The sequence below is a fragment of the Daktulosphaira vitifoliae genome, unplaced genomic scaffold (genome assembly GCF_025091365.1).
Source record: "Daktulosphaira vitifoliae isolate Bord-2020 unplaced genomic scaffold, ASM2509136v1 Scaffold_1, whole genome shotgun sequence".
Taxonomy (NCBI): domain Eukaryota; kingdom Metazoa; phylum Arthropoda; class Insecta; order Hemiptera; family Phylloxeridae; genus Daktulosphaira; species Daktulosphaira vitifoliae.
This window is the reverse complement of record NW_026099572.1, coordinates 74,572,333-74,598,588: the sequence shown is the minus strand read 5'-3', so window position 1 is coordinate 74,598,588 and position 26,256 is coordinate 74,572,333. Positions and strand designations below refer to the sequence as shown.

Below are 26,256 nucleotides of genomic sequence, written 5' to 3'. Positions count from 1 at the left end.
CAATTTCAAGTTAAAAATACAGGATAAAAAAAAATATATATATATATAAGGTATACTTTTTTATTCAGTACTTACATGTATAACATACATATTTATTATAATTAAAATAATTGTAACTATCATAATAATCCCATATTTATTTATATACATCTCACCAAAAAATATATTTAATAAAATAATGCACAAATAATAAAATACAACAGATAATAGATTTACAAAAGAAATATATATATATAATAGTTAAATATGTAAATTAATAAATCACAAGAATTAATATACTATTTCTTAACATTTGAAAATAATTATACATGGTTTAATTATTGTAAAACTACTATTATTTATGTATGGGAATAAATGGACTAATTTGAAGTAAATTTGAAATATTTAAGTATAATAAAACCAGATATGATATACTGCATAATATCACAATTAAATATTTATGTTGTATACAAATTTTATGTCACAACAAATTCTGTATTGTAATTAAATTTAATAAAACCACCAAATTTTAATATTATTTTATCAACTTCTACATGTCTTTTAATGAGTAATAGTTAAAATTTACTGAATAATTAAAATCAACTAGTTTTGTAATCACTGAGACGGATTGTAAACAGCTGTAGATTGATTCATTTGAAAAATTGAATCTGGGGTTATATTTTCCATTTGTTTAGTATTGTTCATTACATTTACATACATATCTTTTGCACCTATATGAAACAAATAGATATGCAAAAGTGAAGAATTTATAATAATGTAGGAGATTTTATACCTCGTTTACGTTGAATTTTAAACTGATTCTGGTTTTGGGTAGCTGGTGAACTATTAGCTACTGGATTAAAATTTAACTCTGAATCCATAGGTGGAGCTGCTTGTTGAGATGTTGCATCACTACCAATGCTGTTTCCAATAGACTGCTTTATAAACAATATTTATACTATAAATAAAAGGATTATACATTTTATGGCAATATATTACATCAGTATTATTGGAAGGCTTCCAAAATTTAGTTAATCCTCCAAGCCATGAATTCTTATCTTTTTGCTGTCTTCTATTATCATTATCTTTTTTAATTGAAGGTTTATTTTCATTATTGTTTGGAACCTATTTATTTATAATCATAAATAAAATTTAATAATAAATATTAATAGATAAGTATTACTAAGTAATTACAATATAAAGGGTTATTTTTTTTAAATGGCAATATACATATTAAACTTTCTTATAATATAAAAAATGATTTTATTAAGAAAATGACTGGTGGATAACAACTTTTGGACCAGTATTTCAGAAGTTATTAATAACTTTCAGTAAAGACTGGAGGTGAGGAATGGGTGCTGCTATTTTTATCACTAGTTATTTCCCAAACGTACTTTTCCTCCCACCTAGGTATGAAAATGAGAATAACTTCTGAAGTACTTGTACAAAAGTTGTTATAAACCAGTCATTTTCTTAGTTAAATTACTTTCAGTTTTATAAACTAGTAATACATATGTTTCTATTTAAAAAAATTAAGTTGACATCCTTATAAGATATAAGGGATGGACCTAAAAATTATTTTATAACAGATAAATGAAAGTACATATTTAACTAACAAAAATCAAAAGAAATTTTTAAAAAACTTATAATTTTAAGAGAACTTGAGTGGCTAACATTAAAAGAATAATCCTGTATAATGTATACCTTAGGTTCTAACTCAGCCATTTGTCTGTCGAAAAATCCAAACTTTGATTCAGTTGAAATAATATTTTCTGGTTCAACAGGAGCAGTCAATGTCATATCAGGAGATATGGTTGAAATTTCAGATGTCATTTCATTCTGGTTACTATGAATATTTACATCTCCCAACATAGATGAAGGGTCATAATAATTTGTTAATTCTAAAAAATAAAAATAATTTTAGTATAAACAACAAGATTTTTTAATTGTCAGAAACCCATATCAAAAGTGTAATTAAAAATTTAAAAATTTCATTTTCTTATAATCTATTAAAAATAAAGACATATTATTAAAAATTATACAAATATACCAAAAGTTGTATTAAATTACTATTAAATTCATTTTATTGAATAAAACAATTTTTTATATATTTATAATTTTAATTAATTACCATTATTTTTTAAGAAATAATGATGCTTAGTATGAAAACAAATTAATTATTGTTTAATACCTCAATAAGATCAAATTCTTAAAGTTAATTTAAAATAAAATGTTTTTATTTATTTTTTATCAAGATCTACAGTTAATAAATTTAGGCCTTACTATTTTTTAACATATAAAAGGCATATAAAATAATAACATATTATTTTTATAAGAACAAATATTTTATTAATTTTTTTATAAAATATTAGTAATGTATTATCTAAATTTACAGTATAATGTTTTTTTTTTTTAATTTTTGTACAAAAAGAAATTATTATATAAAAAAAAACATTGGACAGAAAAATAATTCATACAACATATATATTAAGACACTATGTAGAAATATATTTTGTGATACAATAAGACAAAATGGAATTTTACTTACTGACAATGCAATTGAATGTTAATCATTGTGATCCATTAAAAGAGGATACTATAAACATAGTTTAACCCTTTCTAATATAGCTACTTATTTAGTCATAAAATTTAAAGTAATTTAACAATTAGTTTAAGTCCTCTAACAATAATTATTAACTTGATATAATTACTATAAAAGCTATTCTTTTAATGAAATCTTACTAAATAATGTATATAAAAATGTAATATTATACAATTAAAATTGATACAATTATTTAACTTAACATATTACCAGCTTGTGGAGATGGTTCAACTAAGGGTTGAGAAATAGAACTAGGCTGCCAATATGGATTAACTGATGAAGGTTGTTGAACATTTGGAGGATCTTGGATGACAGGTGCTTGATAACTTATAGAATAATCAATTTTAGTATCTGGTAACTAAATTTGTACACACAAAACATTCATTATTAATTAATAAATATTAAAACACAAAATATATTACAGATTGATGTTCTACAGTTGGTTCATTGATAATAGGTGTAGGGTTTTTTTGTTGATCAACATGTGGTGTCTGTATATAATCATTAACAGAGTTATATTCCTAAAATAAAAATATTATATTATTTTAAAATATTTTTGTGCTTAAAAAGCCATAAAAGATTGTAAATTATTTGCATATCATTGCCATAATGCAAGAAGTGATAATTTATTAAATTATTTTTTTAACAATAATTTCAAAAATTTAAAAAGTTAAAAAATTATTTTAAAACAAATTTATTTTCAATATGTGTATTATTCAATAATTAAACAATGTATTATTACAATTTTTTTTAATTTATTTAGAATTTAGTAAAATTAAAATATTGTGATAAAGTGGGAAGTGTAACAATGTAACAGATAAAATTTTAATGATATTTACTTTTCTTAATTCTGATAAAATGAGTTTCAATTCTTCTAACCAGTCTAATGTATCTATTACACCTGCTATATTTAAATTTGACGTTAGCAAATAATGCAAGTCTGTACTTAAATCTACAACATTTGATATAAATCCTGAATATACAGAGCTGGGTGATACAATTATTTGTGTTGCAATAGCTTCTAAATGTTGCAGTGCATATTCACCTTCACCATATTCAGCTAATCGTACTGCTAGTAAATATTTATAGGGCTAAAATAATATAAAATCGAATTTTTATTAGACAATGAATAAAAATATTATTTATTTATAAGAATTGAAACAATAAAAATTTATGAATTACCAAAAGGCTAGGAATATAAAAATGATTTTGGTTTAATCTAATTGCAAATTCATATGCACTAGTTATCAATATGGCACGATTTGAAACCATAGTATTAAATGGTTGATTAGAATTTGTGCCTAAAAGAGTAAATTTGGATGGCATTCCAGGTTCAATTGGCATATGAGAAGTTATATAACAAAACTGAGCACCAAATAGATCACCTTTAGTTCCTATAAATCAATTTATATTTGATTCAGTAAAATATTTTTTTCCATTTTGTATAAACCTATATATGCAGTTTAAAATTTAATGAAAACCAACCTAAAGTATCCCCAAGTTGTAATACAGCATTATAAGCATTATTCAAATTCACATGTTGGTTACTTAGAATCATTGCTAAATGTTCTCTCCAATCACCCCATGAGTTGTCTGAACAGCACTAGAAAAGGGAAGAATAGTTAAATAAGTTATTTTTTGATATACAGTACACAAATAACATAATTTATTTATTTCTCTATTTTTATAACCATATTAAAAATGAATTAAGTATCACAATAATAATAACAAAAAATAATTAAATAACTTACAGTTACGCATGATGGTATTTTTCCACTATTCAGCTGGAAAAATGTCTGTAATGTGTCATTTAGAGGTATTGTTTGGAAGAATTTAGACTTAACATAGTTAAAAGTTTTTAAGTCTGTAAATGAACTTAGGACAAAAGCTAATCCCCAGTTTTGACTTTGTAAAGCAAATTCTAGGTGATTTACAGAAAGAGAAAATTATTATAATATAAAATTAGTAAAAGTAACACTCACCTAGTGCTTCTGATGTATTTCCTTGTAGTAAAAAATCTCTAAAACTTGTTAAAGGTTCATTTGTTAATTCTTTATCATTTTTAGAACTTATACTATCTAATAAAACACCGTTAGATGGATATTTAGCAACATTTTCCATTAACAATTCAGATACATCTGTTCCATCAACTGACTACAATCATCAAATTAATTTTTTTATAGATAAGATGCTCTAAATATAATAGAAATCACAAGTATATATTCTACAAGGTATTACATACTCCACTTCTTTTAGTTATCATACAAATTAATTCATACAACAATCTTTCAGAATTATTTGATGCCTCATCTACTAATCGATTTAAATATTGTGCAACAACATTTTTATGTGTTTTACCTCTACAATGTTACAAAAAAGTTAATTCAAATTATGAAAAATATTTAATTATAATTATATTTTATACTAACATAACAAAAGGAGAAGGAAATTTAAAAAGTTCAATAGCTTCTTTGTTGTCTAAATCAGGTGAGACTTTAAAAACTTCTAAAGTTGAATTAGATGAATCCAGCATGATCAGTTTTCCAATAGTCTTATTCATTTTTGCTGTAATATTCATAAGCTTAAACTATTTTTATATAAATACCATCGTCCAATAACATATTTTGAATAATATTATTTTTGTGTGGTAACAAAATAATAAAACTTTTTGCCACTCATTTCAAATAATTAACATCAGAGTTGTACAAATAAAATTAATAAACGTTTTCACCCAAAAAACTGAATTATTATTTTTCTTTGAGATAAAAGTCTTTTAAACATTATTTTTTAGATATCTCAAATAACACTTTTAAACAGTATGTACAATCTAACTACAAAAAATTAAAAACTTAATTTATATAATTATTTTAAACAGTAACTTAAGTTATTGTTGGGTGTTTCCTACTTTTAAATAACTTATAATTACCATTAATGTGATATTTTGGATATCTAGGTGGTGTAGTACGATGAATTTCTCTTTGTTTCTCTTGCTCCAGAGTTAAAGAAGCTCTAGAATTATATTAATATATTTAGAGAAAGACATTTTTAAATTAAATATTTTGCAATTAAAAAAAATCATAACATACACATCATGTACATGTGGTTGAGATATAGGTGTACTACATTCTGAACCATTTTTTGTTCGTGAGATTAATTTTTGCATCTCTACTTTGGTTTTATAATTTGCATACCACTCTGTATAAGCTTTAGGATTAGTTTCTCTAAATTTCAACAAGAAATTTTTTCCTAAAAATTAATCCACAAGATAAATTATTAAAATTAAAATTTATTAAAATCAATAATGTAATATTATATTAATATTAAATCTTACTTTCATAGGGATCAAGCATTTCTATATGAGTTGAGTAATCTTGAAATGGTACAGGTGAATATCTTCTATGATAATCAGAATCTGTTCTACTAGGTGGCCTTTTGTAATTAATATCCTCCCTTCTATAATAATGACTACATAATACCAAAAATTATTAAAATAATTTTTTCCTTTGTACAGCAGTACATTATAGTTTACCTCATATCTTCTGGATATCTTCTATCCCGGTGATGTCGTATTGGAGGTCTTCTATAACGATCAGATTCTGGACTTCTATTAACAGATAATTTCATAAAAAAATTATAAATGTAAATCTGTTTACAACACTAGCTGTGTTTTATAAATATTTGATATTGGTAAAAGAAAAAGAATTTTAAATAATCATTAAAGAGTATTTTCAAGGATAACTTTTAAAACTTAAATAGCACTAACGGTCATTTATTTTACTTATAAACAAAATAAGTCCAAATTAAAAATGAAAATTAATAATTAATACTGTACAGAAATTATTTTAAGTATTTTTTATACCTGGATATTCTTGTGTGTACTGTGATAATTTATATTAATCATATTATTTTAAGTTAAGTACACTATTTTCATTTAAAAATTAAAATAGCAAAAAGTTTTAAAATTATATTAGGTAAATTTTCAAATTTTATAGTTTAAATGAACTATTATAATTAAATTAACCAAAAACTCATTTAATTAAATACAACTAATAAAACACATTTATAAATAAAAACTTTCCAAAATATATGATTTACCTTAAGTTTTTGCCAATGTCATTCTTTAATAAATATTTAGACCTTTTAATATAACACACACTATTAATAGTTATTAATTGTAATGGTATAAAAGTAAAAAAAAAACCAGCACAGTGGAGACGTAGCATAGTTGGGTCAAGTATAATGATATCTGGCAGTGATTAAAATCATATCATAAAAAATGCTTCGATGCAAATCTGTAGATAGTGTTTAATTTTAAAAAATTGGTGCATTAATCTAAAAGCTACATTATTTCCTATTTTCTTATTTATTCCTGATTACAAGTTTTATAAATTATAAGTGTAATATATGAATAAATATATATCTATATAAAGGGAAATGGTTTTATTTAAAAAGAAGTATTTCGCATAAAAGAAAAATATAGAAAGCACTTATCTTAAAAAAATTATAATGAACTATAAATTTTACAAAAAGTTAAGGCATTATAAAGTTAAAAATGTAAAATATAAAATCGAGCATTTTAACACAAAAATAGTATACGGTAGTCAATTTCACTGTAAAGACAAAATAAAGTCTAAACATTTTTTTTTTTGATAATGAAGTATAGTATATAAGTTTTAATTTAAGGTATATATAAAAGTGTTATTATTTCCGAAACACTTTCAAAAGTTAATTTTTTGTGAAAAAGTTGCCATTTTGAATCCCCCCTGTGGGAAGGTAAAGGGTCAGATTAAAATTAAAAAATATATCAAATGATAGGTAAAGACATTATGTATCTATTTAAAAGAAAAAATTATACTGATTTGTTCATTTTTGAAAAAGTTATGGCAGTTAAAAAAAAAAAAAAAATTAAAAAAATTAGCATTGTCATAAAATTGTTAAAATTGTCATAAAGTAATGATTTATATTTATTTATCTTAAAAATTGATTTTGTATGTTTTTCTTTTTATATAATTTTAAGTGTTCAATTTTTTTAAATTAATTGAATATTTTAATTTAAATTTAATAAATAAACAAATAAAAATTTAGAAGATCGTTAATAAATTTTACTAGACTTATTTAAACACAAGTTATTATGGTAATTTTATTAAATTTTTTATGAGTTATTTAATTTAATTATTTACTGAATTTTGTTATTTATATCTGATATCATGCAAAAATATAAGGTTTTAATATAAATAAAGACAATTTTGTTATATAATAAAATAATACATTACCTATAACGTCTCCTTCTTTCATATTCGTCGTAGTCATCATATTCACTTAAGTATTCCATGTCCATATGTTCATAACTAAGTAAAGCATAGACAAAACATGTCACAAAAAGGACAAAAAATAATAGGTTAATGGCAAATTCGATAATGTTAGTTATCAGCATAAAAAGTACAAATATATAAAATTTAAAAAAATAAATACTTTTCATGAGGTTTTCGAAGTCTGTGACGTTTTGAATTTTGGTTGCGAAGATATAATCTGTAATCTGAATCTAATTCTGGGGGACTTAAAGAAACATTATCTTCTTCTTCTTCATAAAAATTATAGTCTTCTTCACTTCTAATATTACAAATATTTGAAATTAGTTTTCATTTTATAAATAATATCAAGTCCATATTTATTTGAACGCAATTGCTACAAATATTTAATTTTTTATTCCTTGACTTTTCAGATATTTTTCTAGGATGGAAGTGACATTCTTAAAAAAAATGATAGCAAAAAAAGAAGTCTGTAATATAAACCAGGAATAGGCAACTCAAAGTTACCAGAGGGCCAATTTAAAAAAAATTAAAATCAAGCGGGCCAGAGCATAGAAAGCAAAAAAAAAAAAAAAAAAGTCATTCAAAATTAAAATGTACATTTTGAATGACTTTTTTTTTTTTTTTTAAATTAGCATTCAATTTCTTTTGTAGATAAACTTTTATTAAAAGTAAAAATTGTATGTTGCAATTTGAAAATGTAGCGCGGGCTAGATAAAAATGGCTCGCTAGCCGTATGCGGCCCGCGGGCCGCCAGTTGCCCACCCTTGATATAAACCATTCATCCATATTTATTACCATGGTTAATAGTTATGGAAAAAATGTTTGTACTGACCACTTAAAAAAGTACAATTTTTTTTTTTAATTTTAGCCAAAAGTGTATTTACAAATTATTTCCAATAAAACTAAGAGCTAAACCAAAATAAGTAGTTTGTATAATACAAAAAAAGCAACCAACATTTTTTCTGAGGCAGATTACAATTTCAAATAATTTTGATGACTTTTTTACTAAAAAAATTCCTAAAATTCTGTTATTACATTATAATACTTTCTAAAAAAAAATGTTTATTATCTTAATAAAATTATATTAAATGTAATACAATTTTGATAAGATACACTATAGTGTATATCATAGTACCAAATATCAAAAAAGTTATACAATATATAAATTTTAATTGATATATCAAGTACTCTCATAAAATTTTCTAATTTTTCTTAATTTTTATCAGTTTATACTAGTATAATAAGATATAATTTTTGTCCTCTTATTTTAATAAAAAAAACTATTGAAAGTGATATAAGTAGAGGGTTTGAATTACTTATTTTTTCAATCAATGCTTCCTTATTTGCAAAATAGACTGAATAAAATTATTCCTACTTCACTAAGTAAGACACTTATCATTAAAACTAATTCCTAATTTTAGCTTCGATGCGAAGCTGAGAAGGTATTGGTTTTTTTAAGTGATTATTATTCTTATTTTTCTTAATTTTCTTTTATATAATTTTTTAATATTACCAGTAGTAATATTATATATTGTAGATATTATGGTAATTTACTCTGAACTACTTTTTAAAGGATAATTATATTTTAATGGTGCTTTGAAACTATAGTTTACTTAATGGCTTTTTTATCATAATAACACTATTTATAATAATAATTATTAAATAACTTCATTGATTAAATACCATGTGTCAAAGTATCAAATCAATCTTTATAGAAGTAATTCAAATTGTTTTATTATTATTAGTAGATAATTGAGTTTTTATGTAAAAATTTATTGTTAAATTAGGTAATAAATTAAACATTTTTTATTTACTCTCTAGGATGTCTATATGATCTTTTATCTCGAATTTGGTGGCGATCAATATTTTTGGAATACTTTTTTTGTTGCACAACCCTTTTTAAATTTTTATGACCATCTTCAGACATAGTACTTGTCATAGGTAATGATGAATCAGAATCTATTGAATGTCGCCTCAGACGTTCTTCATTTTTTTGGATATTTTTTGGAGGTCTAGATTTTTGAAAACTTTCTCCAATATTACCTTCAACCATTCTATGAAAACCTGGTGGTGGAGCATGTTTTTTATCTAGATGTTTTTCTGATTTATCATATTCTTGATATATCTCTGAATTATCATGGTGTATTGAATTTGATAATTTTAAATTATTTTCTTGAGAATCTATGACTAGTTTCTTCTGATTTTGTTGAACTGTTGATCTAATATAGGGACTTGATTCATTCATATACCCATCTGGTCCTGTCCTTTCAAAAACCTCTGAGTCTCTAGGCCTATTTTTCTTTACAACTGTAAGAGGTTCTGTTAATTCAAAACAAGACTCACTTCTGAATGAACTAAAACTGTTATCTATGTCTGTTTTTGTTGAATCATCAATTTTTTGATCATTAGTCGGTTGACTTACAAAATCCTCAAAATCTCTATGTAAGACTTGTCTAGAATGACCTTCAAACTGATTCTGAAACTGCTCTATAGAAGGAAGTCTATTTGAAGTAACAGAGTTACTATCTATGTTTTGTGCATTAGAATTATTATCTACAGATCTAGCTTCAAGATGAGAACCAGTTACATGTCGCTGTACAGGAATATCTTCATCACTCAATTGTCCTGGTACTGTACGAACATCAAAAGGTTGAGGACCATAAGATTCAATGTCTTTATTTTCTGAGTTACAGCAATCTTCAAATGATTTTGTTTGACCAGTAACCAATCTATGTAATCCAGCTGGTGGTCTATCTAATTTACAAAAAAAAAACATATAAACTTATATATAAATTTTTTATAAACCCATATGATATAAATTATGTGCAACATTTTTTTTAAATTAAAGTTATTATTCACTTAAAGTAGGAAGTATTAATTAGATTTGATCTAATTAATATTTTTTGAGCCCTCCAAATCTAAGATAATTTTAAGGGGCTGAAATGATTATACACATTTATAACAAGTGGATCATATTAATAATAATATTGCAACATAGAAATTAAATATTTGTATTCATTTTCAAGATGGTTGATTTCCTGAATATTTCCGAATGTGGTCTTAAACTACAAAAAGTTATAAGTTCTGAAAGTCTGACCAAATAAAAAATAAGATAATTATGTAGAAAATATTAAAAACATGAAAGGTAAAAAAATAACCCTTACCATTTTCTAGAGTATAATTATTTCTTAGATCTTTACTTGAATTTTCTTTTATTTTAGAACTTCTGACCTAGAAAGTTAAAAAAAGGAATACATACATTTTATTGTACAACAAAACTTTTATATAATTGTATATACAATTTTTTTTTTTTAACAGGTCATTTAGTAGTTATAATTAAAAATTGAAATTGTTTTTAAACATATAACTTTCTTACCAACAAAAAAAATTATTATTTTACAATAGACAGTAGACAGTTTTTGTTTTATTAAAAAACTAACCTCATTACTTATTTGCAAATTATTCATTGCATTTTGCAGTGAATCATTTTGAAATGACTCTGGTGGTAATATTTCACTATTTTCTACATCTGTCCAAAAATTTCCTTCATTTTCTGTGACATTATTAATTTTTTTATGGCCAATGCTTTCATTTTGTAGATATGAGTTATTTGTTATTGTACTTTGAACTGAATTAGATAGGTTTTCTGAGTTTCTATACCAATTAGTATTAGGATTTGTAAAATTATGACCATTTTCTATTCCGTTATCATAACTTTGTTCAGAATTATTTAAAATTGTAGGTTGAGATGTTCCAGAATTACTACTTAAATGTTGATTACTAGGTGAACTAGAATGATAGTTACCACTACCATACAAGTCAACATTCTGTTGTGTATTGTAAATTTTACTATTTTTTGTTTGATCTACATATCCCCAATCATCAGATCCTCCCCAGCTCCATTCGTCATTTTGCTGAGAATTTTCATTCTAAAATGTATAATATTCAAGGAATAAGTTTTAAAAATGAATTTGAAAATTCTTAAAAATTTAATTTTATTAATGCAAATGTTGAAAAAATTAATAAACTTACTGATTGTTGTTGATAATTTGAGGAGGAATTATCGACATTGTTCCAAAAATTATTACTTGACATTTTTGTTTACCATTTAAACTGAAATTAAGAGTATAATTTCAATAACAATACTAACACAACAGAAAAAGTTCTTAAATAGTTAATTCATAGAAATAAAAATTATTTCAACAGAAATCAATAATAATTTTCTAATAGATAACTGTTGATAAAATTTAAATAGTCTCACCTATTCTAACAATTGCTAGCTATTTTTTTAGTATAAAACAGTCATATTTATTTAAAATATACTTTGTATATTATAACAATTACTATAACAATTTTAAGTATTTACATTAATTTCTTATGAATGAAATGAACTTTCACAAATAATAAATTAAATACTAAATAGTTCACGTCACTTAAAAAATTGATATGCAGCAATTATTATTAGGGTTAGAGACTGAGAATCATGGGACAGTGTAACCATTTTGAACATAACATTTTATACATTATATTACTAAATTAATACAGCTGATTCAACTATAACATAACTAATATTTGAGTAAATATATATTATATCATTAGATCATTGATATACATATGAATTTAAATTGTATACAATTTGAACAAATTTTCTGGAAAGCCTAATTAAAATTATTATTTATAAAAAAAAATCATTTTTTTTGGAACCAAGAAAAAATGGGAGCTGAGCCCTCTCAAACTGTACTTAATAAAATGACCATTCTTTTATAAAAAAAATAGATACGCACACATAAGTATTGACGAGGATGTAAGACACAAAATTAAGTATGGGTGGGTGAAGTGAAAAGATGCGTCTGGTATGTTATGCGATAAGAAAATTCAATGAGGCAAAAAGTAAGTTCTATAAAATTGTAATGAGAACAGCTATGATGTATGGTTCAGAGTGTTGGGCGATTGACAAAAGAATAGAGCAGAGAATGAGCTTAGATGGAAGGAGTAGAGTGACTAGATAAGATAGGATAAGGAACGAATATATAAGAGAGAATATAGGTGTAGCGTCAATCGTGGATAAGATGAGAGAAAATAGACTTAGATAGTTTGGTCATGTTATAAGGAGAAAGGAATCGGAAGCTGTAAGAACAGTTATGGAAATGAATGATAAAGGATGAAGAAGTAGAGGAAGACCAAAAAAAAAAAGATGGAGGTATGTTATTGAATGCGTGGTTTATTTACTCTTTTGTAAATAAATCACAGATATTTATTTTAGTTATTTAAAAATATAAAATAATAATTTCTGCATAATAATTAACTGAGATTAAACAAATTCATTTTATATCTTGAGGTGAGTCTGTAAGTTGATTTACAGACTCGGCTTAGTACTCTTTTTATATAAATATAACGTTATATTATATTAATTATTTCATACTTGAAATAGCGTTCTAGTGTAAACTTTTGTGACCTACCCTTTGAGCACTAAAACTGTATTCAAAATTAATTAATTTGAATTGGTTAGTTCAATAACTTGAACGGATTTATTTAAAATACTCAAGGTATATTTTTATCTTACAATAATTATTTCACCGTACTTGTTGAACATGTAATGATAAAGATTTTATCATTCACTATCTCTTGTACAAACTTCAGTTACGTGTCACAAATAATTTAACTACTATTTTTTGATAACAAACTTTATTTTAGTTATTTTCTATTTATTACTGAGTGATTTGCAGTAACTCAAAATATTATAAATTTATGATTTTAAATTATAAAAAATATATACTTATTTTTTTAGCACCCTTTTAGTGAAATTTTAATAATTATGGTTTTGCTAACTATGATAGCTAGAATTCCTGATGGTTTACCATTGGCTGCATCAATGCAAGATGATGAACAGGTACTTGTAATTCTTCGTTAATTTTTCTTTATATAATTATTATTTTAGCTAAATAAAACTAATTAAAAACATTACAAATTAAGGTTGGAAGAAGACTTGTAGAGTATCAAAATCAAGCTAAGCTATTATTTAAAAAGTTAAATTTCCAGTCTCCTCAACAATGTACAATAGAATCAGTTCCATACTATTTTCAGTAAATCCGAACATTTTTTTTTATAAAATTTAAAATTAATCAATGTAAATGTTTGGTTTAGTTATCTTATTGAAAGAGATGTGTGTTATTTGGTTTTGTGCGAGAAAAATTTTTCCAAACGTTCTGCATTCAGCTTTTTAGAAGATATAGCTGCAGAATTCAACAGATTGTATGGTAGACAAGTATCAACTGTAACAAGGCCGTATACATTAATTGAATTTGGTATGTTTATTGTAATACTTAAAGATAGTTAAAACAAAATTGATAATAAATTGCTTATAATTGAAAGGTTGAATATAAAAATAAAATAACTGACATTTTTCAACTAAGTAATTTTCTAAACTTTTTTATAAAACTTCTATGCCACTTTAATGTGAAAAAAGATCAACAGTATTTTTATATCTAAAGTTATTTTTTTTGTGCGTTAAAACGGGTCAATTTTTTTTACTGTAAAACAAAATATCACTTATCATTCTTAGTTGTATTGCTCATGGTAGATATACTTAAGTTTTTTTATTAACTTAATTTTCATTTTAATACTAGATATAAGAAGCGTATGCTAAGTTTTTTTAATTTCAAAGTAATTTATTGAACTTAATTGTGATTGATTATTTACATTTTTATAACAATTATGGTATTATTTGAAATATCATTATATTATTAAGTATAAAGAATAAATACATGTTTTTTCTTCTTTATTTGTATATTCTCTCTCAAATATTTGAGGTAACTAGTCTAGTCTTCACTTTATTATACAAGTAATTATTACTATCATTATACTCTATAATCTCAATCATCTTCTTATTTTAGTTTTTACTTTCCTTTTAGACACATATTAATTAATTTCACTATTATCATATGGCATCTTCTATCCATTGAACATTGCCCAACAATTTTAATTTATTGTCTCATATTATATCTACCAATGACACCACTTCTAAATTGTTAACTATATACTTACAATAAGGACATAGTAGGCATAGAAGATGCTTTAGATGATTCCAAACTCTGAAATAAAACTTTGCATACCACTATTAGTATCAGATAAATTACCACATATCAATATCAAATAAAGAAATTACTGATCTTCTAATACAGAAGACAAGTGGAAGAAAACTATTGTATTTAGTATTCCACCAAGATATACCAGTTTAATCTTTAAATGGTGATTAAATACTCGCATAGCAACTGATGATATTTACTGGAATTTTTACTTGTAGGTTCATGCATCAATGATGTTATTTGAGCATATAATTTTTTTCCAAAAAAAATATCATTTTGTTGTGTCTGAGAAATAATAGTTGATTTATCATTATAATTTTGTTTTTTAATTTTAAATGTTTAAAATATTTATTGGTTATTTGACATTAACATTTAATTTAAAAACTTCATTAATATTTTTTATTAATTTTTTACAATAGATAACTATATACAAAAAGCAAAAAAAAATTACATTGATTCTAGAGTTCGGAGAAATTTAAATTCATTAAACAATGAACTACAAGATGTGCAAAGAATTATGGTTCAAAATATTGATGATGTATTACAAAGAGGAACTGTTCTATCAGGTAAAAAAAATATATATTTATATAATTAATTAAAACGTGTATCATGTTCATAAACTTTTTTATACATTAGATACTATCAGAATGATATAAATTAATCAGTTAATAATCAATATTGAGTACACACAACATTAATTTTGTTAAATTTAATTAATTGTTAATACGTATAATAATTTCAAGTAACCCATTAAATAATAAAAATTCTTTACATAGCTTAATTCTTTTATTAAATGCATCATAATTAAAATTTGGAGATTTTTATAAATCATATAATATTTTATTTTATTAATTTATTTAACAGATAATTATTTGTCAAGTGTTTTCATAAATAACAATGCTACAATATATATACAATAATTTTTACACAGACTAAAATAATTTAACATTTTTTTTTTTAAATAATGTAAAATTTCTCTATATGAAATAATTATATTTTTATCAATCTTATTCCATTTTCAAATTGAAAAATACTCATTTTACTCATAAAGATCTTCATGTATGTGGTATTTTATTGTGAATCTAAAATAAAAGTTTTTTTTCAGAACTTGACACTAAAGCACAAAATTTATCAATTTTATCAAAAAAGTACAAAAAAGAAGCAACAAATCTCAATTTAAAATCTATGTATGTTAAACTTACTGCAGCAGCAATTTTTGTTATTATATTATTTTTATATTTTTATGTAATGTAAATTATTTATATATGTATTTTAAAAAAGGTTAAGGTGAATTATACTGTTATAAATGTGATCCTATTATGCAATTAAAATAAAAATAACCCAGTAAACTTACTATTTATTTATAACTTGAAGTGTAATATTCTTCTTCTAATTCATACAGTTCTGTTGACATATCATCAACCAAACTTGTTAATTTTCTATCACATTCTACTTGTTTCGTACGAAAAAGTTTAGAGTTCTGAGCAATAGCTTCATTTACTGAAGGAAAATCATTTAAAATCAAATACTGCTTCATATCTGAAACCAATTTTAAAAGAGATTCTCCTGCTCGAACAATGTTAGCAGCTCGAACTTCCATTTCAAATGCAACTAGTTCACTTCTTGTAATTTTTGATATCTGTGTTTGATCCTCTTCACTTTTACAGAGTTTAACAATCCCTAAAATAATAATTTTTAAATATCAAAAAAATTTTAATTCTTACTTTAAATTTATAATTTTTGAAGTCGAGTAGATATTCAATATTAATGACTAAAAATATCAAGAAAAGTAGTATGAATGTACATAAAGCATTACTATATAACACAATAAATTCTGTAGAAAAAAAATTAATTAAATGTCTAATACTTTTTCATTAATTATTGTCTAGGTCAGTGGTGAATTAAAGTAAATTTACCTTCAAAATTTTCAAGCATACACTTTACATCACTTTTAAGTCTATTAGTGTATGATTTTGTCACGTTCATTGATGTTGACATTATTAAATGAAAAATTTAGCAGATAATCTATTATAACTTAAAATTTAGATGTAACAATTAACTTAATTCTCAAATTAAAAACAATTATCAATTATAAATTTACCTATATAATATTAACCAAATAATAATTTAACAAATCTCTTAAAAATAATAAAGCAAAATGACAAATGATAATTATTATTTACTTGATAGCAGATAATAATGATTACATAAATAATTTTATAAATATGTTTACTTTTTTTATTTAACTTCAATTATTTAATAAATTTAAATTAGAAATTATTATATTAAATTTCACTAAATAAACAAAAATCTAAGTGGTTAAAAAAATTTTTACATTTCTTCCAAGATAATTTAGTTTACTCCATAGACGAGTAAATGATATTAATCTCCTTGTCAACATAACCTCAAAATTTGTTACTTACCTATATTACAAGTGACAAAACTAGGGCTCTATTGAGGAACTTGCATTCCTTCATTATTTTTTTTGCGATTACCCGCATTTTCATCTCAATTCATCTATTTAATCGTTTAGTTTAATTTCACCATGGCTCCCAAAAAGGTAAATAAAAATTATGCGAAAGCGTTTTATATAATTAAATATTGTTTTTAAAATTCATTTTTAATTATCCACCACAAATTGTAAAGTAGAATTAGTGCTTCGTTTTAACCTACAGTAAAGTCTTATCTTAATCATAACTTATATATTATTGTGTATTAACAATATGTTTTAATTGACATAATGGCAACAAAAGAATTTTGAATTATATATTACAAGTTGAATTTATTGTACTTGTAGGCGGGTGCCAACAAAAAAGTAGGCAAAAAGGCTAAAGTCGCTCCAGCTCCTCTGGTTTCTGAAAAACCTAAAAAAGTAGTTAAACAGAAAGTTGTCAACCCATTGTTTGAGAAAAGGCCTAGGAATTTTGGAATTGGTAAGTTGTAAAGTTTTATTTGAATATTTTCTAGTATAAATTGTTCACAAACTTGCTATGATGGTATGAATTTCTTCACCTGCATTATTGTCTTTTTTTACAAGATAAAAATATGTAGAAAGTGACACACTGAGCATCATGGACATTTATTAATTAAAACAATATTGAATTTTATAGTTTCTATTTTACATTTCTAAAGATCTCTTTCATTATTACTTATTATTTATCATTTAAGGTATTTAAACTATTCCAGTTCATTTAGTTCAGTATTATTAAATATCTATATATTATATTATTATTATTATTATTATTTGTGTTAATGTATTATTTATATATTTGTGTATAATCTAATGGATGTTTTGATACATACATTTTTTTCTGATTGAAAAGCTAAAGAATTACTTTCAAATTGAAATGCAATGTATATTTCTTTAGAAGAAACTATTTTTAAAATAAAGGCCCATGCAATGATGTTTGAATTTCTTCAGCTGAACTAAGTAAATTGTTTAATACTACTGAAAATGTTGAAATTGACATTCTGAGCTTTTTAACAAAGTACATTCAATAAAAAATGACATTTTTTTTAATTTGTCTCATTTTATTTTCAGAAATAAAATTATTGTTTATTTGATTATAATATTCTTTTAGTTTTTTATAGAAATATAACAGCCAAATTAATTAAAAATATTATTAGTATAAAAGTATAGGTATTGCTATGATGAAAAATAATATTTCTTATTGATAACTAAAATGAAAATTGTTTTATACGAGCTTTTTAACCCTGAGCAATTATCTAATTTGATCATTTATGAATAATTAAAGGTTTAATTATTATTAATAATTAAAACATTTAATTTAATAATAATATCTAAAATATTAGCGTTTTTTTATTATTATTTAATTATAATATCCAAGTACTTATATTTTATAAAAACTACCATAATGAATTGAAAATTTTATTCATAAAAAAATTATTTATTAAATCAAGATGCCTAGTCATTTTTCTATAAAAGGAGTTCCTTGGTTGTATAAATACCAAGTACTTTTGGTATACTATAAAACCAAAGTAGAATGGCAGTCTCTAAAAAATAAATATTTTCAATTTTGTTAGAATCACTTGTTAAATATCACAATATTAATTTATTTTAATTAGATTTTTCTTTATTCACCACTAAGAAATAATTTCTGTCTCATATTTCTATATAAAAAACAATTATTTTGTTAATGACTACTTTATTTTATTGTTAAATAATGGTTTTTTATTCAAAATACTTTAATTACATTTGCTATGATGATAATGATTATATTTGATGATATTTGAGAAATTAGTTTTTGAGCTTTTTAACTCTGAGCGAATGAATCTAACACTACAAATGTTGCTCTGTCAGAGTTCTTACAATTTTTAAGTCTTAATTTTATGATTTATTTTTAACTTTAACAAATATTTTTTGTTTTTGTTTAATTTTAGGTCAGGATATTCAACCCAAAAGAGACTTAAGTCGTTTTGTTAAATGGCCCAATTATATTCGTATACAACGTCAAAAGGCTGTTCTTCAAAGAAGGCTCAGAATTCCTCCACCAATCAATCAATTTTCTTATGCAGCCGATAAGGCCACAGGTATGTACCATAACATTTAACTAACATGGTTACACGTAGTCTTCTAAATTAAAGAAAAATGTAATTTTTACAATATTATAATTTTTAGTTACTCAGCTTTTCAAGTTAATGGAGAAATATAGACCTGAGACAGCTGCAATGAAAAAGAGACGATTGCAGGTATATTTATAATTCTTATAAATATGCTGATTTTTATATAAAAGATTATACATAATATAATATAAATTTAATTTTGTTTCATTTCTATCTAAATAGAAAAGAGCTGAAGATAAAGTTGAAACTAAAGAAGATCAACCCACTAAACGTCCAAATGTGATACGCCAAGGTATTAACACTGTTGTCAATCTTGTTGAGCAAAAAAAAGCTCAATTAGTAGTTATTGCCCATGATGTTGATCCTTTGGAGGTAAGACAATAAAATTTCAATAAATATATGTATACATTTTATTTAAGTAAAATATTTTTCTTTATTTGTTTTTATATCAAAATTTATTAGTTGGTAATATATTTACCTGCATTGTGTCGTAAAATGGGTGTACCCTATTGCATTATCAAGGGAAAATGGAGGTTAGGTAACCTTGTACGCCGTAAAAATTGCACTGCCTTAGCCATTACTCAAGTAATTAACTTTTTTTTTTATTTCAGTTATAAGCAAGTTTTTATATTGATTATTTTCTTGTTTTAAGGTTGATAGTGGAGATCGTGCAGCTTTAGCAAAACTGATAGAATCTGTAAAGAACAACTTCAATGAACGATTTGATGAATTTAAACGTCATTGGGGTGGTGGTGTTTTGGGTGCAAAGTCTGCTTGTCGCCTTGCTAAGATAGAAAAAGCAAAAGAAAAAGAACTGGCGCAAAAACAATAAAAATTTTATGTATGAAAATTACCTAATAAAATATAAAACCCCAAACACTGTAGTATTGATTGAACACTGTTTATCTCTATTAATATTTTTTTTAAATATTGAAGGGACTTTTTTTATTATTATTATAATATTTTGCTTATTTTATTTCACAAAGAACCACCCATTTAAGTTGATTATAGTATGAAGTGGCTAAATTGAAAGAATTACATTTTTTAAATTATTCTACTAAGCTACGAAAAAAATTTCACTAGGTAAATATTGAATGAGATAAATAGAAGGTATAGTAATGTAGATACTTGGAAGGATGATTTATCGCATCTTGAAGGGAACATCAGTAAGAAGTAGCACATTTTTAGAGTAAGGGTTACTTATATATCTCTAAATGTAACTGTAAAATGTGGTGTGCAAATTTTAATAACTGCTTATTCCCTCTATTGCTCCTTAAAATTAGACCACCTTTTTAAATGATAAATTTAATTAGAAAATATAAGAAAATAATTTAATTATAAAATGATCGATTGAAACTTAAATCTGAAATTATTATCATTTAAAGATGTAGACAAGACACATTTAGTCGGATTTAGCTACATCTATAGCCTTTACTTAGAGGGGAAGTCTTACGATCCAATACTGTTAATTTTTTAGGAGCACTATTTTATTAATACATAATAAATTAGTAAAACATTGCTAGGCCCTTATATAAGATTTTGGCGTGGGGTAGCTACATGAATTTTGGTATACAAATATTTTTTCAAAATCTTTAAATATTATTGATGAACAGAAAAAGTCAATATTTATTTTTTTATTACCGGTCAACTTTTCCAAACTTTAATTGAACTTATGATAATCTTTAAATAAAGAAGAACGTAAAATATACGAGTTTAATTTATAACTATCAATATTAGAATACAATTTTTTTTAAAAGGACCCTATGTTAATGACGTTTGTATGTTTTTTGCTCATTAATGTTAAGATTTACTATTAATAAATTTTGAGGGCTATTGTCCCTCCGAACCACTTCTTAAATGTTGTCCAATTTATCACAATATCTTAGCGTAAAACAGCACGGTGCCCAAACTTTTTTTGCTAATTGGGGCAAATACATTTTTGGAAAGGCAAACAATTTACATTTATTAATAAAAAAAACAATTATATTGTTGAATTAATGATTAATTTAATATTTATGAGTACAATTAATGTTAAATTAAAATTAAAGGCATTTAAGTAATATTCTAAAATTAAAATTATAGTTGATAAGTAATACCTATTAATAGGTATCTCATTTGTAGTAATAACGTGAGAAAAACACTACAAGTACAAGTAAAATGGTAGAATTTAAAATTAAATAAAAATGTTTAATGTCTAAATGACGTCGTACCAATACAACTTTTTATAAACAGTACAAAATTTATAAATAATACACAAAATACTTGAGAAAGGACAAAAATTATTTATAGGGGTGACTACCTATTTAAGTCTCCCTTTGGCGCCGTTCATGGCCTAAAAATTCAAGATTTTGCCTTATAAACATAACTAACTAATACGCTAAGCAGTTATTTTTAATTAACTTTTCCTCAGCGAAATGTCGTGCGTTGCGTGACTCATAAACGTAATTCATTGGGACTATGTAGTTAAAATAGTTCGTCTAGCAAGTGAACTATGCGTTCAACCTGTTGCACGGGTGGGGCACGCAGGGCCGCATTTAGGAATTTTGCCGCCCCCCAAAAAGTGTTGAGTTGGGTTTTTTAGTTGAGCAAAAAATAAAAAGTCTTCAAAGCAATTTCCCTTGTTTACATTAGACATCAATTGGACCATGGGTGGGGGGTACAATCCCCATAGACCCCCCATAAATGTACCACTGACGTCCTTACCATTATTTTAAATCATAAATTTTTTTTAAGAGTAAAAAATGGGCCATTTGATAATTTATAATTGAATTATTTTTTTTTGAATTTTTTTCAAAAGTTAGAAATATTAACAATGGAACAATTATTTATAAATATCATTTATTAACATAACAACAGTTAATCAATAAGCAAGAAAAACAATTATAATTTTTTTCTACTCTTAATACACGAAAATTTTTCAATTACCTCATCATAATTTATTTTAGATGTCAATTCACCTTCAATTGACAATAAAGCTAAATTATTAAGTCGATCCTCAAACGTACTAGATCTTAGATACGATTTAATTCTTTTTAAAGTCGAAAAAGATCTCTCCGTTGAACAATTGCTTATGGGAGTACATAGCAAAATTCTCAAAGCTATATCAATATAAGGATAAATGCTTTGTAAGTTTTTCTGTCTGATAAACATACAAATCTCTTGAATCGTTTTCGGAATACCATCAGAAAGGCTTTTTAAATGTCCTCTCAAATGTAAACATTCATTCACAAATGAAGGTTCTAAATCAATTTCAAATTCTTTTTGAAGTTTCGTAGCATTTTTAAATATTTCAAGTACTGAAATATTTGTTAACTCCAAAAAAAATTTATAGTTATCAAGAAGAAGATCATATGATTCTTTTCTTTTTTCAAGTTCAGCTTTAATTTTGTCTAACATGACAAAATAAGTATCAACTTTAAAAGATTCTGATTTTGTAAAGGTAACATCTTCAGCTGATCCTTCATCAAGGCATGTTTTTCTCTTTTTTAAACGTTTTTGATCATTTTTGAATTGTTTTACATTAATTTTTTCAATTGCTTGAGATTTTAAGTGTTTGTAAGCCTCGTCAGATCTAAAATTTGTTACATAAGTAATTAATGAGTTATAAAGTTCTACCACAACACCTAAATCAACATTCACACACTGCAGCTTTTTACTAACAGCATTAAACCTCTGTAAAATATTACCCCAAAATATTGATAAAAATCCTATTTCTAAAGTGTCTAGTTTTTTTTTTATGCATTTAGTCTCAAACCGAGTATTAGGCTTTTCATTTGCATCGCATTCAATTATATTTGAGGCATTCATAATTGAACTCCAATTTTCATTTAAAGATTTACAAGCATCTTCTCTAGCTGACCACCTGGTACCTGAAAGAGATTTCACAGTGGATTTAAGAATTGCCCACCGGTGTGTTGAAGCAGAAAAGAAATTATATATAATTTGAAGTAAATTAAAAAATTTGACTGCTTCAATACAACAGCTCACAGAGTTCATACCGACCAAGTTTAAAGAGTGTGCTGCACATGGAACAAATTTTGCCATGGGATTTACTGCTTTTATTCTTGTTTGCAGTCCAGAATATGCACCTGCCATATTACTGGCATTATCATATGATTGACCTCTAAGGTTTGCAATATTCAGTTTATAAGTTTTCAATATTGTAAATACAGCTTCTGCTATATTTTCAGCTTTATGTCCAATATGATCTAGAAAACAAATAAAACGCTCAACAGGACTTCCATCACTATTAACATAACGAATACATAATGATAATTGATCGATGTGTGATATGTCAGGAGTTGAATCAACACTAATTGAAAAATAATGAGCATCATTTATTTCTTGAATAATTGTTGACAAAACTTTTTCAGCCATAATTTTTATTATCTCTTCATATATATTACAAGATAAATAAGATGTAAAACCTCTGCCAGGATTTCCATACTGTTTGAGATGTTCAGCCATAAATGGGTCAAATTCAGATAATAACTCAATAGCCATTAAAAAGTTGCCATTGTTTTTAAAACCTAATTTTGATGTATCCCCTCGAAGTGCTAATCCTCTTGATGCTAACTTTTTTACTACTGCCACGACTCTTTTCAAAATTTGAATCCAATAAAGTCGTTCTCTCTCGACCTGATTAGCAAGTCCACTATCAATGCGATTAAGAGTCACCCCGCGTAGTTTCATTTTCAAAATATTAGACCGATGAGTTGATGAATTTAAATGTTCTTGTATTTTTTCATCTGCTTTTTTCCAAAGAGAAAATCCAGTCGAACCAAATGAAGATTTACAGGAAAATAAAAGACATGGATAGCAAAAGAGAACTCCTTTAGTCTCAGAATACGCTAAAAATTCTCTGCGAAATTTCTCTCCATTTTTTAAAGTTCCTTGAAAATAACTAATTTTACAAGACCTGTTGATTGTTTTTTTTATTCCTTTTACCGTTCTAAGAAAGCTTCTCTTAGATTTAGAAAAATTAATTATTGATAAATCTTGAGTAAAACCATGAAAGCATACATAATTAATTAAATCTTCATTAATAGACCAAAGAGCTGGATCAGAACTAAAACAAAATAAAAATGAAAACTTAATAAATAGTCGATGTTAACAACCATGCTTCAAAAATTATCATTCTAAATTTCGATGATGCATTATTCAGAAACAAATGTAAACTTAATTATTTATAAGTAATATTATTAATAGTTTTATGAGCGTTTTTTTTAAAAGTTAAAATATTATAATTAAATGTTGTCAAGTTTTACAAAACATTAATTTAAAATTAAAATTATTATAGAGTAAAAAGTATTTAAATTAAAAATTTTTAACTTGACGTTGAACGGCGTCAAACAGCGTCTTATTAAAAAATTATTGGAAGTCACCAATCGGTGTCATAGAAAAAAAGACATTATTCTGGTCAGCACCAGGCGCGTAGCTAAAATATTTTTACTGGGTAGGCCTGGGCCAATGTGTATATAAAATAGATCCTCAGCGAACGTGTTAGTACAACTACCAACTACCTTCATTTAAGCTATTTTTATTTTATATTCCAAACGGAACGAGAAATGTATTGATTTTATAATGATTTTTTTGTAATTTTAAAATTTATTATAATTCTTAAAATATTTTTTGAAATAAGGACTTAGTTAAGTTAAAATTATTTTGGATTTAGTCCTCACGCATTTGGGTTAATATTTTTTTTTTACTAAAATTACTAGAAAACATGACATAATGTATCTATTTTTGTTTTGTTATATTCATCAAGAAAGATAAACAACACCATAGTTGTATATTTAGCTTGATGGTAATGTCAAAAATGATTTTATTCTATTTTCAATCTCATTATTGTATTGTAACATTATTTATTGAATCTTTATGATCTCATCAATTAAAAAAAAGTCGATTTATTTTAAATGTATTTCACATATTATTCTAACAAAATGTAAGATTTATACGGAAATAAAACTTCCTGCTTATTACATTAGACCTAAAAAATGTATTTTTTTTTTAATGAATTATTAAAAAAGTTCGAGTTGCTCCATTTTTTTCGATACCTCAGAAAAAAACTATTTTTTGATCGAAATTTTTCCATTTATTTCCGAAATGTTTAGGCATTTTGACCTCTACTACCAAGTTACACAAATTTACGACTAGCAAGCACTAAAAAATATTTTTCTTCAAAAAAAATTTGAGGAACTTATTTTTTAACTTACTAAAGATATTAAGGGGTCTGCTTGCGACTTGTTTTTTAGCCCAAAAACATGCTTTACGGGAAAAACTCACGCCTTGCCAAGTGGCCAATAGTTTAATAAAAAAAAGCCAAAAATTGCCTATATTTTGCCTATATTTTGCCCCTTAATAAATAGGCACGAGGAGGTCCTTAAGCCAAGATGCTGTTGAAAAATGAAACATCGATAATATTTTATGTACTACAAAATGAAAAAAAAAAATTTGTCCCGACGATCTATCTTCTATACGCAAATGCCTACCATATTGAAAAATATACTATTTTTGTATGATAATTATGGGTTTTGTATTTTATTTTAATAGAAGTTGATGTTGCTTTTGCAATTATCCATCAATTTTTTAAAATTAAACACTATCTACAGATTTGCATCGAAGCGTTTCTTATGATAGTGATTTTAATCACTGTCAGATTAAATCTATACTGGACCCTACTATGCAATGTCTC

The 26,256-nt window shown here is 24.6% G+C and overlaps 5 protein-coding genes and 2 non-coding genes across 11 annotated transcripts; 4 read left to right on the top strand and 3 right to left on the bottom strand.

Annotated features, from left to right (window-relative positions):
- Nucleotides 1-294: 294 nt before the first annotated feature.
- Nucleotides 295-12,316, bottom strand: LOC126903883 (uncharacterized). 4 transcript variants are annotated; one of them, XM_050682431.1, is made up of 25 exons: nt 12,155-12,316; nt 11,926-12,006; nt 11,334-11,822; nt 11,058-11,124; nt 9,708-10,647; nt 8,054-8,191; nt 7,855-7,929; nt 6,677-6,718; nt 6,111-6,185; nt 5,913-6,046; nt 5,668-5,827; nt 5,508-5,590; nt 5,011-5,146; nt 4,824-4,941; nt 4,568-4,735; nt 4,333-4,506; nt 4,067-4,184; nt 3,764-3,975; nt 3,421-3,672; nt 3,004-3,102; nt 2,792-2,939; nt 1,684-1,880; nt 979-1,104; nt 773-917; nt 295-710 (listed from the first exon to the last, which is right to left on the bottom strand). In XM_050682431.1, exons 2-25 carry the CDS (start codon nt 11,986-11,988, stop codon nt 595-597), a joined length of 4,275 nt encoding a protein of 1,424 aa, XP_050538388.1. In that variant the 5' UTR covers nt 11,989-12,006; nt 12,155-12,316; the 3' UTR covers nt 295-594. The 4 variants fall into 4 exon arrangements, with proteins under 4 accessions (XP_050538388.1, XP_050538398.1, XP_050538403.1 ...); XM_050682441.1 differs by having other exon boundaries at nt 296-710; nt 773-914; XM_050682446.1 differs by lacking the exon at nt 6,677-6,718 and having other exon boundaries at nt 297-710; nt 12,155-12,315.
- Nucleotides 12,317-13,561: 1,245 nt separating this feature from the next.
- On the top strand, nt 13,562-16,331 carry LOC126898095 (vesicle-trafficking protein SEC22b). The gene is made up of 5 exons (XM_050672047.1): nt 13,562-13,783; nt 13,867-13,976; nt 14,038-14,198; nt 15,398-15,544; nt 16,084-16,331. The coding sequence occupies exons 1-5, from the start codon at nt 13,709-13,711 to the stop codon at nt 16,230-16,232; spliced, it is 642 nt and encodes a 213-aa protein (XP_050528004.1). The 5' UTR covers nt 13,562-13,708; the 3' UTR covers nt 16,233-16,331.
- Nucleotides 15,791-17,221, bottom strand: LOC126898123 (mediator of RNA polymerase II transcription subunit 22-like). 2 transcript variants are annotated; one of them, XM_050672080.1, is made up of 4 exons: nt 17,080-17,221; nt 16,895-17,012; nt 16,333-16,658; nt 15,791-16,060 (listed from the first exon to the last, which is right to left on the bottom strand). In XM_050672080.1, the coding sequence occupies exons 2-3, from the start codon at nt 16,974-16,976 to the stop codon at nt 16,336-16,338; spliced, it is 405 nt and encodes a 134-aa protein (XP_050528037.1). In that variant the 5' UTR covers nt 16,977-17,012; nt 17,080-17,221; the 3' UTR covers nt 15,791-16,060; nt 16,333-16,335. The 2 variants fall into 2 exon arrangements, with proteins under 2 accessions (XP_050528037.1, XP_050528031.1); XM_050672074.1 differs by lacking the exon at nt 17,080-17,221 and having other exon boundaries at nt 15,793-16,060; nt 16,895-17,073.
- Nucleotides 17,222-17,374: 153 nt separating this feature from the next.
- LOC126898064 (60S ribosomal protein L7a) lies at nt 17,375-20,439 on the top strand. The gene is made up of 7 exons (XM_050672016.1): nt 17,375-17,538; nt 17,776-17,911; nt 19,380-19,529; nt 19,618-19,688; nt 19,785-19,934; nt 20,025-20,147; nt 20,215-20,439. Exons 1-7 carry the CDS (start codon nt 17,524-17,526, stop codon nt 20,392-20,394), a joined length of 825 nt encoding a protein of 274 aa, XP_050527973.1. The 5' UTR covers nt 17,375-17,523; the 3' UTR covers nt 20,395-20,439.
- On the top strand, nt 18,622-18,701 carry LOC126897107 (small nucleolar RNA SNORD36). The gene has a single exon (XR_007702033.1). It is a non-coding gene; the product is annotated as a small nucleolar RNA SNORD36 (small nucleolar RNA).
- LOC126897108 (small nucleolar RNA SNORD36) lies at nt 19,195-19,267 on the top strand. Its single transcript, XR_007702034.1, has one exon. It is a non-coding gene; the product is annotated as a small nucleolar RNA SNORD36 (small nucleolar RNA).
- A 1,422-nt stretch (nt 20,440-21,861) lies between the features above and the next one.
- LOC126895474 (zinc finger MYM-type protein 1-like) lies at nt 21,862-24,699 on the bottom strand. The gene is made up of 4 exons (XM_050667383.1): nt 24,680-24,699; nt 23,219-24,630; nt 22,488-22,858; nt 21,862-21,894 (listed from the first exon to the last, which is right to left on the bottom strand). Exons 1-4 carry the CDS (start codon nt 24,697-24,699, stop codon nt 21,862-21,864), a joined length of 1,836 nt encoding a protein of 611 aa, XP_050523340.1.
- Nucleotides 24,700-26,256: the final 1,557 nt, after the last annotated feature.

Excerpts from the sequence above, each read along its gene's own strand:
- LOC126898064 (XM_050672016.1), top strand. Across the intron at positions 17,912-19,379 it reads GCCTAGGAATTTTGGAATTG|GTCAGGATATTCAACCCAAA; the intron begins GTAAGTTGTAAA and ends GTTTAATTTTAG. Across the intron at positions 19,689-19,784 it reads TGAAAAAGAGACGATTGCAG|AAAAGAGCTGAAGATAAAGT; the intron begins GTATATTTATAA and ends CTATCTAAATAG.
- LOC126898095 (XM_050672047.1), top strand. The coding sequence starts at position 13,709 with ATGGTTTTGCTAACTATGATAGCTAGAATTCCTGATGGTTTACCATTG. Across the intron at positions 13,784-13,866 it reads CAATGCAAGATGATGAACAG|GTTGGAAGAAGACTTGTAGA; the intron begins GTACTTGTAATT and ends TTACAAATTAAG. Across the intron at positions 15,545-16,083 it reads AAGAGGAACTGTTCTATCAG|AACTTGACACTAAAGCACAA; the intron begins GTAAAAAAAATA and ends GTTTTTTTTCAG.
- LOC126895474 (XM_050667383.1), bottom strand. The coding sequence starts at position 24,699 with ATGATAATTTTTGAAGCATG. Across the intron at positions 22,859-23,218 it reads ACAGAGGTTTAATGCTGTTA|TACTTGAAATATTTAAAAAT; the intron begins GTAAAAAGCTGC and ends CAAATATTTCAG. Across the intron at positions 21,895-22,487 it reads CTAAAATAAATTATGATGAG|GCCATGAACGGCGCCAAAGG; the intron begins GTAATTGAAAAA and ends TTGAATTTTTAG.
- LOC126903883 (XM_050682431.1), bottom strand. The coding sequence starts at position 11,988 with ATGTCAAGTAATAATTTTTGGAACAATGTCGATAATTCCTCCTCAAAT. Across the intron at positions 4,185-4,332 it reads AAATACCATCATGCGTAACT|TGCTGTTCAGACAACTCATG; the intron begins GTAAGTTATTTA and ends TCCCTTTTCTAG. Across the intron at positions 711-772 it reads TAAAATTCAACGTAAACGAG|GTGCAAAAGATATGTATGTA; the intron begins GTATAAAATCTC and ends TGTTTCATATAG.
- LOC126898123 (XM_050672080.1), bottom strand. The coding sequence starts at position 16,976 with ATGTCAACATCAATGAACGTGACAAAATCATACACTAATAGACTTAAA. Across the intron at positions 16,659-16,894 it reads TATGCTTGAAAATTTTGAAG|GGATTGTTAAACTCTGTAAA; the intron begins GTAAATTTACTT and ends TTATTATTTTAG.